This window comes from Crocuta crocuta, unplaced genomic scaffold (genome assembly GCF_008692635.1).
Source record: "Crocuta crocuta isolate KB4526 unplaced genomic scaffold, BGI_CrCroc_1.0 scaffold72, whole genome shotgun sequence".
Taxonomy (NCBI): domain Eukaryota; kingdom Metazoa; phylum Chordata; class Mammalia; order Carnivora; family Hyaenidae; genus Crocuta; species Crocuta crocuta.
The window spans coordinates 9,299,925-9,316,639 of NW_027529427.1; the positions used below are offsets into that span (position 1 = coordinate 9,299,925).

Sequence of the window (16,715 nt, forward strand, 5' to 3'; positions counted from 1 at the left end):
CGCTGTTGAAAGAATAACTATACCCCTTTGGAAAGCACTCTGACAACTCCTGATAAAGTTCACTATCTGGCAATTCACCGGTAGGTGTGCACCCTAAAGAACTCACATGAATGAGAAGACATGTCAAAAGAATTGTCATTTATATCATTTACAAGATACAAACAAATTGCAACCAACTGGAAAGTGGATTATTTTTTCTTTTATGTTTTTTTTTTAATAGTTTATTGTCAAATTAGTTTCCACATAACACTCAGTGCTCATCCCCACAAGTGTCCTCCTCCATGCCCATCCCCCCTCCCCCCCACATCCATCAGTCCTCAGTTTTTGTCAGCATTCAAGAGTCTCTCATGGTTTGCCTCTCTCCCTTTCCCCCACCATTTCTGCCCTTCTTCTCCCCCTTGTTCCTCCGTCAAGTTCCTCCTAATCCTCCTATACGTGCAAACATATGATATTTGTCCTTCTCTGCCTGACTTATTTCGCTCAGCATAACACCCTCAAGGTCCATCCATGTTGCTACACATGGCCAGATTTCATTGTTTCTCATTGCCATGTAGTATTCCAGGAGCACATGTACCCCAATGTTCATAGTAGCACTCTCCACAATAGCTAAAACATGGAAAGAGCCTAAGTGTCCATCAACAGATGAATGGATCAAGAAGATGTGGTTTATCTATACCATGGAAAGTGGATTATTAAGCTGTGAAGTACTATATTAAAGTTAATAAAGCAAAAATGTTAAAATCTGCCAGTTTGTTAGGTTCGTGGATATTCGTTAACTTCATTACATTTTTCTTTAATCTTTAAATCATTTTTTTAAAAGTAATATTACAAGTCATTGATAGCCAACTACCTTTCACTAATTAAAGCAGATACACATTTAAGTTTTTAAGTGAATAATTGTAAGAACAAAAACACAATTAGCAGGGTCCTGTCATACTCATCATGGTGGACAGATGGAAAGACTGTCTCTTGAGTAAGAAAATGGAAGATCTGTCTTGGCTTCTCCCTTCCATTTTTGTGTCTTTCTGTCTGACAGTGTTCTTTATCTTCCTGGCTGTTCTCTTTTCTCTTCTCTTCTCTTCTCTTCTCTTCTCTTCTCTTCTCTTCTCTTCTCTTTCTTTCTTTCTTTTTAAATTTTTAAAAATGTTTTTTATTTATTTCTGAGAGAGAGAGAAACAGCGTGAGCAGGGGAGGGTCAGAGAAAGAGGGAGACACAGAATCTGAAACAGCCTCCAGGCTCTGAGCTGGCTGTCAGCACAGAGCCCGACACGGGGGCCCGAACCCATGAGCTGTGAGATCATGACCTGAGCTGAAGTCGGACCCTTAACCAACTGAACCACCCAGGCAGCCCCTTAGCTCTTTTCTTTACTCCTGACCTTCTGGTTCCTTGCTGGCAGTGAGTGTCCCATCAGACTAATAGTGGAATGCCAAGTGTGTTTCTCATGGCTGTGACTATGAGCCAGAAAAAAAAAAATCAGCCATGCCTTCCAGATCTTTGCGCATTCCAGCTGGCATCTTTCTCTTTTTCCCAGCCAAATTTATTACTACCACTGGCCTGATAAGGGCCAGCTGCCAGTGGTGAGGGTGGATTGAAGAGCAAAAACCATTGGTACGCAAAGATACCTTTGCAAATGTAAAAGCTGAGTGCTTAGATGTGCATATAAAATCTTAATATGTTTTGGATTGAGAATCTGCTCCTTAAAAAGGGATGTTGCTTTTCTGAGAAAACTAGGAAAGGCTTCAGGTATTAAAAAAAAAGATAATCTTCATTCAGTCTTGTATTTTTTTCCTTTTTCTTCTAATTCTGTTTTTCTTCAGCCTTGCTCTTTTCTCCCTCTCCATCCCAGTGCCTACCATACTATCCTCATCCCACTCCCCAGCCCTTGATCTCAATATGCATAAAGGAAATGAGATCCACAAGATTATATTTTTCATAAAGCATTCCTTCTGTAGAATCATCCTAATTGTCAAGAGAGGATGGCAAAAGAAGCAAAAATAATTTTATGATACTGTTTTGGTGATCTTTCTTCTCTCAAAATGCTTAATATCTAATCTAAAGAGTACTTACCTCACTTGTACAGTAATGCACTGTGTTCATTATAGATCGAGCAAAGAGGAGAAAGCTCAGGGAAGAAAGGGCATGGCTGCTGGCCCAAGGGAAGGAGCTCCCCCCAGAACTTTCCCATCTGGACCCTAACTCCCCCATGAGAGAAGAAAAAAAGACTAAAGACCTGTGAGTATTTAATGATCCTGACAGTAGCAACCAAGAACATTTAGGAAGCACTCAGGGATTGTGCTAAGCACTTTGCTCATTTAATTCTTAAAACAACCCTGTGTGGTAGGTAATATTCAGTGTTCATAAGCTTCTCATTCTTCTTTAAGCCCTTCTGTATTATTAGTATTAGTATTAGTATTAGTATTGAGATTACAAAAATATTCATGAGGGTAAAATATAGCCCAAGAAATAATGTGCTATTAAATAACTAACATTATAGAATCATTTAAGTTGTGGATCATCTCCATCAACCTCAGCATTTTATAGATGAGGAAAATAGGCTTGGGCTCACTGTCACCTTCACGATTCTTTTCTGGAGATTATCAGTGTTACAAACTTACCTTAAAAACAGTTTATTGGGACTATTCCAAACCTTGGTACAATCAGCTGTGTATCTGTGATTAAAGTAAGAGAGCTAAGGAGAAAAGGTTGTCAAAGTTACTGTTTCTTATTTTATGATTCACAGCTTTGAGTTGGATGATGATTTCACTGCCATGTACAAAGGTCAGTTCCCATTCTCAACTATTACTGTTTGTGATAGAAATACTCTTGTGTGAGTGCGTTAATTAAGCTCTCTCTTTGGCTTTCAGTTCTTGATGTGGTAAAGGCTCACAAGGATTCCTGGCCCTTTTTAGAACCTGTGGATGAATCATATGCCCCAAACTATTACCAGATTATTAAGGTAGATGCTGTCTTTACTGTTATACCTTCTGTGGTATGTGTTTCTTTCTTGATTTTTGTTGCTTTTTTGTTTTGTGTAAGTTCACCTGTTCTTGAGAATCAGGATTGCTGGATGCCATGCTCCTGAGCATCTCATAATGGCATGATTCCTTTTCCTCACAGGGAATATGAGATGCTTTTTCTCCAGCATGTTGTAATTTAATGTATCCTATTTTAGGTGCCCATGGATATCTCAAGCATGGAGAAAAAACTGAATGGAGGTTTATACTGTACCAAGGAAGAATTTGTAAATGACATGAAGACTATGTTCAGGAATTGCCGAAAATACAATGGGGAAAGTAGTGGTAAGTGGGGAAGGAGTTTGCTATGGATACACATATTATACCATTTCAACCAAGAATAAAATGCCTTCTTTTTTAGAAATATACAAAAATAGAAGTTCATCCCTGACAGAAATGATACAGACATTTCTTTGGGGCTATGAACACCATGTACATTAAAAGCCATGGGATTGGCCATTCTAACCACTTACACAGGAGTGCTAGAACCACTCCTGTTCTGTGTGACAAGAGAATATATCTGGCGGCTAACTGGGCTCAGGTTAGTTTCCATTATCTTAAGACCAGGCTGGGCTTAGTTTGTACTGTGCTTCCTTAATTCAGCAAGTTAAGCACTGACAAGACTGACCCTAGATTTTTTAAGTCATCTTGAGAAGTCGGTAGAGTAGATCTCCAATAATAAATAAAGCTCCAGTAGCTCAAATGCTTTAGCAGCTTCTAACTAAATACAGTCACTGTACTTAATAATTCTGCATTTAGGTTTATTTGTACTCATTTAAGGTAATAGTCCTAAAGTCCTATTCCAGCCATACAGCCTAGAGCCTCTTAGGCCAAAAACAGTGCCTTCTTGTGTTCATAGCTGTACAACATAAGTGCACTCAAGCCAAATTAAGCTTAGGAGTTTACCTAAACAGCATCTCTTCTTGTTTGTTGGTAGGAGAATTGTTTTTTATGTCCTGTAGAAGCTATATCTGGAAGTCAATCCTTGTATCTTCCCACAGAATATACCAAGATGTCTGATAATTTAGAGAGGTGTTTTCATCGGGCAATGATGAAGCATTTTCCCGGGGAAGATGGAGACACAGATGAAGAATTTTGGATCAGAGAAGATGAAAAGCGAGAGAAGAGACGGAGCCGGGCTGGGAGAAGTGGCGGAAGCCACGTTTGGACCCGCTCCAGGGATTCTGAAGGACCCAGCAAGAAACAGCAGCCAGTAGAGAATGGAGGAAAGTCATTGCCACCTGCACGCCGAGCTCCCTCTTCTGGGGATAATCCTAGCAGCAGTTCTACACAGCTCCCTCGGGAGGGGAGCACCTCAAATGGCCGAGGCTTTTCTCGTCCCCTACATTATGGGGGGATGCCCAACCAGGCACCCCTTTTAAACCAGATGGTAAGGAGTAGCTTAAAATTCTCATGTGGTTTCTCCTAGTTGGTGAATTCAAAGAGAGGTGGAGCCTTTTAATTGGCTCCTCTTCCAAAATAATTTTTCTGTATATGGGTGATTTCTTCTCTCCTCTGTCCATTCTTTCTTCATTCTTCCTCTTATTTTAAATCTCCTTTCTCGTAATCAATCTGACATACTCTCAGTATGGGCAAAAAATTGTGATTTAAAAAATCTTTGTGTAAAAAGCACAGAAATACATGCAATACTTAAAATACACAGCATATCTGTGGCATTAAAATTACACATTAAGGGGCAGTTGGGAGAAAATTGACTTAAGAGGCTCTTGGGGAAGGAAGTAGCAATGAAAGAGAGATTAAGAAACACCAGTCTGTCTTTCCTACAGCAAGAGATCACTTTGGGCTCAGGAACTAGTCCTGCTCTGGGTGAGCCCATGTGCTAATGTTCTTCCCTGTCTTGACCCTATGCTGAGTTGTTTTAAGGTCTGTGTTATTTTAGCAGTACATCCATCTGTAGGAACATCCTTGTTTTCTACCTAATGTCTTCTATGCTTTTTTTTTTTTTTCCCTTGCCTCTCCCCTTGCCTTTATTCAACACCCTCCAGAGGCCAGCAGTACCAGGAACATTTGGCCCTCTTCGAGGATCAGATCCTGCCAATTTATATGTCTCCTCTAGAGTCCCAGAACCCCACCCTGGAGAGCCTATACAGCAGCATCAGCCTTTTACCATGCAGGTAAGCACTGTGATGCTCAGAATATGCAGATGCAAAGGGTTTCACAGATAAATTTCAGAAATCTAGTCTCTTCCCAGGTTAAATAGGGTCTGTTACTATAGATTAAGAACATTACTTATTCAGTGCATCTCTTGAACATTGCTTTCTTCTCTTTTCTTGTTGCCAGCCCCCAGTTGGAATTAACCACCGAGGACCCAGGCTAGGCACACCAGAAGAGAAGCAAGTGTGTGGGGGGCTGACACACCTCAGTAACATGGGATCACATCCTGGATCCTTGCAGCTTAGGCAGATGGGTGGCCCCAGTCAGGATGGAAATATTTATCCCACAACTCAATTCCAGTCAGGATTTATTCCTCCCAGGCATGGTGGGGCTCCAGGCCGACCCCCAGACTTTCCTGAAAGCTCAGAAATTCCTCCCAGCCACATGTACCGATCATACAAGTACCTGAATCGAGTACACTCTGCTGTCTGGAATGGGAACCATGGTGCTACAAACCCAGGACCCTTGGGCACAGATGAGAAGTCCCCCATGGGGCCAGGACCCTCTCACCAGCCTCGTACTCTTGGTCATATGATGGATTCCCGAGTGATGAGACCTCCTCTCCCTTCAAACCAGTGGACTGAACAATCAAGCTTTCTACCTCATGGAGTTGCTTCTTCAGGGTATATGCGACCACCCTGTAAATCTGGTGGACTTCGGTTACAGCCACCTCCAGCCCCAACGCCAAGTTCTCTATTTGGAGCACCCTCCCAGGCTCTGCGGGGGGTGCAGGGAGGGGACTCCATGATGGACAGCCCAGAGATGATTGCCATGCAGCAGCTTTCTTCCCGAGTTTGCCCACCAGGTGTGCCTTACCACCCCCGACAGCCTACACCGCCCCATTTACCTGGCCCTTTTCCGCAGGTAGCTCATTCAGCATCAGTAAGTGTGTCAGCCCCCAAGCCTACCTTGGGGGATCCCGGGAGGACACAGGATAACAGTGAAACACAAGAGCCTGAAAATGACCGAGGTAATTTGCACCGTCACTTTCGTCTGACTTCTGACATTTAAGCTATTAATTCATAAAGAATCTTTTTTATGAAGACTGTCACAGTCATTTGTAGCCTCTTTTTCTTGAACCACTCACTCAGGGTTGGGCCAAAGATCTGAAAGGATTTCTGGTGGTAATGATCATTACACAAACACAGTCCTTACCATAATGTGTAGTCTTTTTGAGACATGTACATACAGTAATTCAGTTCTCAGAACAAGCTTTGAGCTAGCTACTGTTTAATGATCCTTGTTTGTACAGGTGGAAAATCTGAGGCACAAAGCTATTAGATTGGTTGCCCTCATGAGATGAGGAGTGGTAGAGCTGATATTTGAACCTAGACCCACTCAGTCCAGCACTCATGCTCTCAACCATGGTGACATCACACTGCCTTTAAAAATGGCTATCTTGGTGTGCCTGGGTGGCTCAGTCATTTAAACCTCTGACTCTTGACTTCAGCTCAGGTCATGATCTCAACGGTTTGTGAGATCGAGCCCCATATTAAGCTCCATAGTTTCCAATGCTTAGCCTGCTTGGGATTCTCTCTCTCTCTCTCTCTCTCTCTCTCTCTCTCTCTCTCTTTCTCTCTCTCAGAATAAATAAACTTTTTAAAAAAATAATAAAACTGACTGTCTTAAAATTTATCATTATGAGATAACTTTTCAGTACTTAAAGTCTAATTATTTCCATCCTTCTATTCCTTGGACACATAGCTATAGCTACTAAGAATGAAAAATGGTGAGATCTAGCAAATCATGAAGAAATTTCTTAAAAATGTCATTTAAGAGAATAAACCTGAAAATTGAGAAGAAAAATGAAAAGAATAATTTGTGGGGCACCTGGGTGGCTTAGTCAGTTAAGCGTCCAACTTTCGCTTGGGTCATGATCTCGCGGTTCGTGGGTTCAAGCCCCGCGTCGGACTCTGTGCTAACTGCCAGCTCAGAGCCTGGAGCCTATTTCTGTACCTCCCTCTCTCTCTGACCCTCCCCTGCTCACGCTGTCTCTCTCTCTCTCTCTCTTTCCTANGGATAGAGGTCAACCACATATTGTATGTAATTTTTTTAATACATGACTGGAGAATAGAGACATCTAGACTTTAAGCAAATATGAATATTCCACATAAAATTAATGGTAGGCCTAGAACTCATTTACTTTTTGTTTTAATTAATTAATGTATTTTTTAATTTAAATACCTACTGAAACTTTTTTTTTTTTTTTTACTTACACCATAGTTAACATACAGTGTTATTAGTTTCAGGTATATAATACAGTGATTCAACAGCTCTTCTATACATTACACAGTGCTGTGATAAGTGTACTCTTTGTCTCCTTCACCTATTTCACCCATCCCCACACTCCTCCTCTCTCTGGTAACCGTCAAATTATTCTATATAGTTTTTCAGTTTGTCTCTCTTCTTTTTCAGTTTGGTTCTCTTTTCTTTGTTTTGTTTTTTAAATTCCACATGAGTGAAATAATATGGTTTTTGTCTTTCTCTGATTATTTCACTTAGCAAAATACCCTCTAGATTCCTCCATGTTATTGCATATGGCAATGTTTCATTGTTTTTGACGACTGAGTAATACTCCATTGTATATACGGACCACTTCTTTATCCATTCATCTCTTGATAGACACTGGGGTTGCTTCCATATCTTGACTATTATAAATAATGCTGCAATAAACACAGGTGTGCATATACCTTTTCAAATTACTGTTTCATATTCTTTGGGTAAATATGCGGTAGTGGAATTAATGGATCACATGGTAATTTTTTTTTTTAATTTTTTAATGTTTTATTTATTTCTGAGAGAGAGAGAGAGAGAGAGAAAGCATGAGCAAGGCAGGGTCAGAGAGGGAGGGAGATACAGAGTCTGAAACAGGCTCCAGGCTCTGAGCTCGCAGTCAGCACAGAGCCCGACGCGGGGCTCCAACCCATGACCCGTGAGATCATGACCTGAGCCAAAGTCAGATGCTTAACTGACTGAGCCACACAGGCGCCCCTATTTTTAATTTTTTGAGGAACCTCATACTGTATTCCACGGTGGCTGCACCAGTTTTCATTCCCAACAGCAGTGCAAGAGGGTTTCTGTTTCTCCACATCCTCACCAACATTTGTTGTTTCTTGTTTATTTTACCCATTCTGACAGGTGTGAAGTGATATCTCATTTGCTTTTTGATTTACATTTTCTTGATAATAAGTGATACTGAGCATCTTTTCATGTGTCTGCTAGTGATCTGAATGTCTTCTTTGGAGAAATGCCTGTTCATGTCATCTGCCCATTTTTTAATCGGATTATTTATTTTTTGGGTGCTAAGTTATAGAAGTTCTTGATATATTTGGATACTCTTTATCGGACATGTCATTTGCAAATATCTTCTCCCATTCAGTAGGTTGTCTTAGTTTTATTGACTGTTTCTTTTGCTATGCAGAAGCTTTTTATTTTGATGTAGTCCCAGTACTTCATTTTTGCTTTTGTTTCCCTTGCCTCAAGAGACTTATTTTCAAATGTTGCTGTGGCCGATGTCAGAAATTAACTGCTTCCAGGTTTTTGATTTCAGGTCTCTCATTTAGGTCTTTACTCCATTTTGAGTTGATTTTTGTGTAAGGTGTGAGAAAGTTGGTCCAGTTTCATTCTTTTGCATGTGTTTGTCCAGTTTTCTCAACACCAGTTGTTGAAGAGACAGTCTTTCCCATTGTGTATTCTTGCCTCTTTTGTCAAAAGTTAATTGGCCATGTACCAGTACCATTCTGTTTTGATTATTACAACTTTGTAATAAAGTATGATACCTGGGATTGGGATACCTCCAGCTTTGTTTTTCTTTTTAAAGATTGCTTGGGCTCTTTGGGGTCTTTTGTGGTTCCATACAAATGTTAGGATTATTTGTTCTAGTTCTGTGAAAATTGCTGTTGGTGTTTTGATAGGCATTGCATTAAATTTATAGATTGCTTTGGGTGGCATGGACATTTTAACAATATCTATTCTAATCCATTGGCATGGAATGTCTTTCCATTTGTTTGTGTCATCTTCACTGTTTTATAGTTTTCAGAGTATAGGCCTTTCACCTCCTTGGTTAAAGTTTCTTAGATATTTTATTACTTTTGGTAAAATTGTAAGTGGGAGTTTTTTCTTATTTTCTCTTTCTACTATAAGTATATAGAAATTGGATAGATTTCTGTATCGTGATTTTTATATCTTGTGACTTTATTGAAGTTATTTATGGTTGCAGTATTTTTTTTGGTGGAGTCTTTAGTGTTTTCTATATGTCATATCATGTCATCTGGAAGTAGTAAAAGTTTTACTTTTTCTATACCAGTGTGGATGCCTTTTCTTTCTTTTTGTTGTCTGATTGCTATGAGTGGACATTCTTTTCTTCTTCCTTATCTTAGGGAAAAGCTCACAATTTTTCAGCATTGAGTATGATGTTAGCTATTGGATTTTTAATATATGGCCTTTATTATATTGAGATATGTTCCCTCTAAACCTACTTTGTTGAAGGTTTTTATCATGACTGGATTTTGTGCTTCGTCAAATGTTTTTTCTGCATCTATTGATATGATCATATATTTTTAATCCTTTCTCTTGTTGAGGTGATGTATCATGTTGATTAATTTGCCTTTGCATCCTAGGAATAAAACTTGATCATGGTGAGTGACTTTTTTTTTTTTTTAATATATTGTGTTTGGTTTGTTGAGCATTTTTTTGTCTTTATTCATGACAGATACTGGCCTGTAGGTGTTTTTTTGTAGTATCTTTATCTGGTTTTGGTATCAGGGTAATGTTGGTCTTATAGAATGAATTTGGCAGCTGTCCTTTCTCTTCTATTTTCCGGAATAATTTGAGAAGAATAAGTATTAACTCTTCTTTAAGTGTTGGTAGAATTCACCTGTAAAGCTGTCTGGTCCTGTACCTTTGTTCGTTGGAAGTTTTTTGATTATTGACTCTATTTTTTTGCTGGAAATGGCCTGTTCAATTTTTCCTAGGATTCAGTTTTGGTACGTTGTATGTTTCTAGTAATTTATCCATTTCTTCTTGGTTGTTCAATTTTTTGGCATATAATTTTTTACAATCTCTTGTAATCTGTATTTCTGTGGTGTTGATTGTTATTTCTCTCTCTCTCTGAGTCTGGCTAAAGATTTGTCAGTTTCATTGATTGTTTCAAAGAACCAGTTCCTGGTTTCATCTATTGTGTTATTTGTAGTTTCTATTTTGTTTATTTCTGCTCTAGTCTTTATTATTTAGTTACTTCTACTGGTTTGGATTTTATTCTTCTTTTCCTAGCTCCTTTAGGTATTAAAAGCCTGGGTTGTTTATTTGAGATTTTTTTTTTTTTGAGGTAGACCTACATAAACATCCCTCTTTATTTTTTTTTTAATGTTTGTTTATTTTTGAGAAAGTGTATGCGTGAGCAGCAGAGAGGGAGACCAAGGATCCACTTGCGCTCTGTCTCTCTCAAAAATAAACATTTTTTTTTAATTAATAAAAATTTTTAAAAATAAAAATGTTTCTTTTGAAATAAAGCTTGCTTTGTAAAAACCACCTCTAACAGAATTGTCTAATACTGGTTTCATATGGACTCTCGAAGAAGCTTTAGAAGAGTCCCTCTGGTAAAACTGGATAAGCCTATTTGTTAGTTGCCATGTTTTATATTGATAAAATAATAAGTGTAGATTTAATTTTCATTGTGTAGCTTGTGCCTTTGATTTTTGAAGACCACATTATTAGTTCATTAGTTGACCGAGATTTTAGTAGGTCTTTAAAAGTTGTTATGAATCCTTTATCTTGTCTTTAAAATTTGTTACCAGAATTGTATTTTGATCCACCTGAGCAACAACTCTGTCCTATTCAAAGGCTTATAATAATAAGACCATATTTCTGGTTTGATAAAATAGCAAGGTAAAGGATTCTGAATTTATAGTTAAGCGTTTGAGTCCAGTAAATTAATTTATTTGGGTTTATTAAATTTCTGTAATATGTTAAAGATGCCTTTCGAGTCCTGTAGGTATCTTGTTTTCAAGCACCCGAACAAGATATTTTCATTCATTCAACAAATATCGATTGAGTCCCCGTTTTGTGAAAGTACTAAGAGCAGTAAGAAACAAAAGTCCCTGCTGCTATGGAATTTGTGTTCTGAAGGGACAGAAGTCAGGGATCTGGCCTTCTTGTTACATACCCATCATGTCCTGGTCCTTATCTCCATATGTGACATGCATCTATGTGGAGTCCACAAGCCATGAATTATCTCACCCTCACTTACTAATCTGACTGTGACCACACAGGAAGAGGGAGGCAAGGACATCTCCATTCTTTGGCAGACTTTATGAGTAGCTGTAGAGGTGCTAGGTCTTACCTCTTGGTCTATAAGAGGGAGTTTGCAAAGGCCTCAACATCATGATCCTTTCCAGGGACTCTCAAAATTTCTAGCTGAAACTTCAATGGCCACATATCCACCTCAGTCCTACCTCTCCTTATCTGACAGCTTTCATGTTCTTTTCCCTACCAACTCTATCAATATTGTCATTATAGCTATTGAATTATTATTTTCTTCTATGTTTTCCTTACAGCAGATCCCTTGCCTGGGCTTGAAGAGAAACCACCAAACATTGGTGGTTCAGAGGGGGTGTACCTCAAACAACTACCTCACCCTACACCTCCCTTGCAGACCGACTGTACGAGGCAGAGCTCACCACAAGAAAGGGAAACAGAGGGCCCAGAGCTCAAAAGTGACTCCTCAGAATCTGGAGACAGCTGTAAAGCAACAAAGAGCAAGAATACCTGGCCCCCAGAGAGCAGCTATACCAGCCCAGCCACTCAAGGATGTATGCGAGACCTCTCCACTCTGGCAGATAGAGGGTCTCTATCCGAAAATGGAGTAATTGTTGAAGCATCCCCTTGTGGATCAGAGGGGAAGGGCCTTGGTGGTAGTGGTTCAGAAAAGCCACTCTGCCCCAGAGGCAAAGCACTACAGGAAACCATGCCATGTGCAGGACATAACCCAGCTACACCTCCCAACACAGACCCCAGTTTGATGGGAGGCACTGTAAGCCAGTTTTCTCCCTTGTACATGCCTGGCTTAGAATACCCAAATTCAGGAACCCATTACCACATCAGTCCAGGCCTGCAAGGTTTGGGCCCTGTGATGGGAAGTAAACCCTCAGTATCCCATCCTCAGCATTTTCCCCCTAGGGGCTTTCAATCTAACAACCCTCATTCTGGAGTCTTTCCCCGGTATCGTCCCCACCAAGGAATGAGGTATTCCTACCAGTCACCACCTCAGCCTTCCTACCATCACTATCAGCGAACTCCTTATTATCCGTGTCCACAGGGCTTTTCTGACTGGCAGAGACATCTTCATCCCCCAGGAAGCCCAAGTGGGCTCCCACCTAATCCACCTCCCCCACCAAGGCCCCTCTTCTCAGATAAGAGCACCTTGGCTAATCTGCAAGGCTGTGAGACACTGAATGCTGCCTTAACTTCCCCAACCCAAATGGATGCAGTGGCTGCTAAAGTAGTCTCAGCTGATGGGCAAAATCCTGGTCCAGAGGAAGAAAAGCTGGATGAATCTATGGAGAGGCCAGAGAGTCCCAAAGAATTTTTAGACCTGGACAACCATAATGCAGCTACCAAGCGACAGAGCTCATTGTCAACCAATGAATATCTTTATGGAACTCCTCCTCCACCTCTGAGTTCAGGGATGGGATTTGGTTCATCTACTTTCCAACCCCATGGGGTGATGCTACAGACAGGGCCTCCTTATACACCTCAGCGGCCAGCCAGTCATTTCCAGCCCAGAGCTTACTCTTCCCCTGTGACTGCTCACCCACCTCATCATCCAGTGGCTGCCCAGCCCAACGGCCTCTCTCAGGAGGGCCCCATCTATCGCTGTCAAGAAGATGGCCTGGGTCACTTTCAAGCTGTAATGATGGAACAGATTGGCACTGGAAGTGGAATAAGGGGACCTTTCCAAGAAATGTACAGATCATCAGGGTAAGATTACATTTTACCCTGGTTTTTGGAGTTTTGTCTCTTTTCTAAAAAAAGAAATAGATGTTAGTTTTGTAAAGCAAAATGACCTTAGGAATGACGATACATGTTAGCAATCTAGGTCCAAGAAAAGCATGTGAATCATTGATAATTGAAGACTTAATGGAAATGAATCAGCCTTAGAGTCTGATTTTATCTTTGGCACTTTTTTCCCCTCGTGAAAGTGAACTGGCATTTAAATGACCCAGTAGTTAGATTTTGAGACTGGAAACCTGATAGCCAGGTTTCTGAGGGCTATAGGCAGAGGCATCAACATGCTGCTAAGTTCAGATACTTTGACCAAGGTAAAATGGGTCTCTCAAATCCTGAGGCTGTGGGATCACATGTAATGTTCAGGTTTTATCCTTTATCTCTCATATCTTCCCCTAACACTGAATGAAGAAACTAGGTTTATCCAGAATTAAAACAAGTCAAATACTGTCCCCATGAGAGTTCTTGCAAATAGTGATGAGGTGACTTGTGATCCAGGAGATTTTCAAATTAATAATATATAAAAGATGGTTCAATGAGTTGTTCGTATTAAAGTTACAAAGCCTAGGGGTGCCTCTGTGGCTCATTTGGTTAAGTATCCAACTCCATTTCAACTCAGGTCATGATTTCACAGTTTGTGAGATTGAGCCCCAGGTTGGGCTCCGCACTGAGGGTAGAAAGGTAGAGCCTGCGTGGGATTCTCTCTTTCTCCTACTACCCCACTTGTTCTCTCTCTCTCTCTCTCTCTCTCTCTCTCTCTCAAAATAAATAACAATAAAAAAAAAATGAAGTTATGAAGCCTAATTGTAAAACCATTACCATCCAACTTAAAAACTAGCATGCCCCTCTTCGATGCCAACCTAAGACCTGACCGTCAAATCCTCTTCCCCATTTAACATTGTGCTATGTTTGTTTTATGCCTCACTAAATGTATTGTTTCTTTTCTTTGTCTTTTCTTTTAAACCATTGGGAAGTAAGCTGCAGACATCCTGACCCCTTCTCCCTCAATGCTTCAGCATGCATCTGCTAAGAATAATGACATTATCCTGGAGCACAATCTCAAACTATTTTCACACCCAAGGAGAATAACACTAATAGTATTTAATACAGAGTTCTTACTTAATTTTTCCAATTGTCCCCAAAATGTCTTTTAAAACTATATTTCTTATGGCACCTGGGTGGCTGAGTTAGTTAAATGTCTGACTGCGGCTGAGGCCATGATCTCGAGGTTCATGAGTTTGAGCCCCGCAACAGGCACTGTGCTAATGTTCTCAGCCTGCAGCCTGCTTCAGATTCTCTCTCTCTCTCTCTCTCTCTCTCTCTCTGCCCCTCCCCTGCTCATGCTGTCATCCTCAAAAGTAAAACAAATATTAAATCTACGTTTCTTTTATTTCTTTTTTCCAATCCAGGATCCAGTTTAGGTTAACATGCATGTTTGGTTGCTTTGTCTGTTTAGTCACTTAATTTAAGACATTTATGCTATCATTGTTTTGTTTTCTTTTGTTTTTTGAAGACTCCAGGTTAGTTCTCATGTATGACTGTCCCAATCCCTGGATTTTTTCTCATTGATTCCTCATGTTTGGAGTCCAGTTAAATACTTGTCAAGAATACTACATAGGTTGTGTCATGTGCTTTTTTTTTTTTTAAGTTGGCTTCATTCCCAGCATGGAGCCCAACATGGGGCTTGAACTTAACCCTGAGATCAAGATCTGAGCTGAGATAAAGAGTGAGACACTTAACCAGCTGAGCCACCCAGGTGCCCCAGTATCAGAAACTTCTTATTGCAACTCACCTGGAGGAACATGATGGCACTTTGTCCCAGTATTGATTCCAAGTTTGATTACCTAGATAATTAAGGCAGTTTTTACTAGGGATTTTTATGATTAAAGAATCTCTTTTTTAATTAATACATCTTCATTAATTTGTAACTATGTTTTCTTGTGGCTACAGAATGCAAATGCATCCAGTCCAGTCACAGTCCTCGTTCCCAAAGACCCCAGCACCAACAACGTCACAGGAAGAGCTGCCCGCACATAAGCCCCCAACACTTCCTCTTGATCAGGTAAAAATTACCAGCAGTTAGAATTTTTGTTATTCTTTGAGGTGGCAGAGAATAGTTCATTGTGATTTTGAAAAAATCTTTTTAAGGGGTCCTGGAAAATGCTTCATGTCTCCTAGCAGCCAAGTAAAAAGGGCCACTCGGGCCCTATGCTCCAAGTAGATTCAGCAGTGGGAGAAGCCAGGAAAAGATGACCTGGAAGTAGCTCCTGTGCTGTTTCCATATGGTCCTTTTTTCTGTCCTTGTGGTAACCGACTATTTGGGTTGTTTAAGCCTCATGTTTCCAAACTGGCCACTAGTATTTATTTTGACGAGATAGCTTTGTATTTTTTATCCTTTCTACCAATTTCATCTGAGAGAGACTAGCCAGTCTAGTTTTAAAAGAACAGTAGCTACCTTTAAGTGCTGCTTTTCTGTCAGCACCATGCTAAGGGTTTCTGCATGCAGCATCTCATTTAATCTCTTCCTTGACCGCCGTGAACTAATTGTCATCACCAACATCACTTCCATTCCCTAGTGTGCAAGAAATCCCACAGCTCCTCAGTGATGAGGTTGGGGTCTGGATCAGAAGGTCCAGAACTTTTAGAGCCCACCCTCTGGAAGTAAACTGTGATGGCTGGAACCAAAACCAAGCCATTTTCCCAGGTGGAGAGGAACATGTACAGCTCTTTAGCTTAGGTATTTCTTTTTAAACAACACAGCTATCAATTTTGTTTAAATTGTCTTTATTTGCTTCTCTTAGAGCTAGTCCAAGGAGGAAATAAACCCCAAGGAAACAGAAAGCTGCACATGAAGACTGGAACATGGAGAATTTAGGGGAACGATCCCTGCCCATCTCTGTTCCTGTTACCCCACCACACCCCTTCACAGTGCATCACTCATGCCATCCAAGAGCTGGAGCCATTCCCAGAGTCCTAGACTAACACCAGCCTGCAGCGGTCCTTGGGCGGGGATCTTTTGCATGGCTGATAGTTAACAGATGAACTGACATTAGTGATGGCTTTTCTAAGTCCTGAGACTCTTTTTTCAGGGAAGATCATCCTAAAATTGGGGGAGGGGTCATACTTATGAATGGAGTGGTGCTTGTAAACTTTCATGAGCAGCTAAACTCAGGTATATATTTGGGGAAGGGACTACTCGTAGTATTAATGTGTTTGGAGCTGGGTCCAGTTTACAGAATTTTCATGTTGCCTTTTAAAAATATTTTTTGTTGTTGGTGGTGAATGTATTGTATATAAAGTGGGAAGGGTGGGTGGGGGTGTGGAAGAAATGGAAGTCCTAACTATGGCGGGCACACAGCACTAGAGTGATCCTTATCTGTTTACAATCATGTCACACTGAATACTTTTGGGAGCTGGAGAAGAGGGTAGGGAAAGTTTACTCTTGTAAAATGTCACTATTTCCTCAGTGGCTAGCAGTCCTTTGTTAGCTAAAGGCCTTCTTTCCAATCATACTTTTGCAC

At 40.4% G+C, this 16,715-nt stretch overlaps 1 protein-coding gene across 1 annotated transcript in view; it reads left to right on the forward strand.

Annotated features, from left to right (window-relative positions):
• The window catches only part of CECR2 (CECR2 histone acetyl-lysine reader), a 180,054-nt gene extending 163,598 nt beyond the window's left edge, over window positions 1-16,456 (forward strand). Inside the window, exons 10-19 of the mRNA XM_077759258.1 lie at window positions 2,104-2,233; window positions 2,742-2,779; window positions 2,866-2,957; window positions 3,174-3,300; window positions 4,017-4,405; window positions 5,022-5,150; window positions 5,317-6,160; window positions 11,745-13,167; window positions 15,145-15,256; window positions 15,996-16,456. Of these exons, the coding sequence (XP_077615384.1) occupies window positions 2,104-2,233; window positions 2,742-2,779; window positions 2,866-2,957; window positions 3,174-3,300; window positions 4,017-4,405; window positions 5,022-5,150; window positions 5,317-6,160; window positions 11,745-13,167; window positions 15,145-15,256; window positions 15,996-16,001 (3,290 nt within the window). The 3' untranslated portion in view covers window positions 16,002-16,456. The remainder of the gene's footprint in view (window positions 1-2,103; window positions 2,234-2,741; window positions 2,780-2,865; window positions 2,958-3,173; window positions 3,301-4,016; window positions 4,406-5,021; window positions 5,151-5,316; window positions 6,161-11,744; window positions 13,168-15,144; window positions 15,257-15,995) is intronic.
• Window positions 16,457-16,715: the final 259 nt, after the last annotated feature.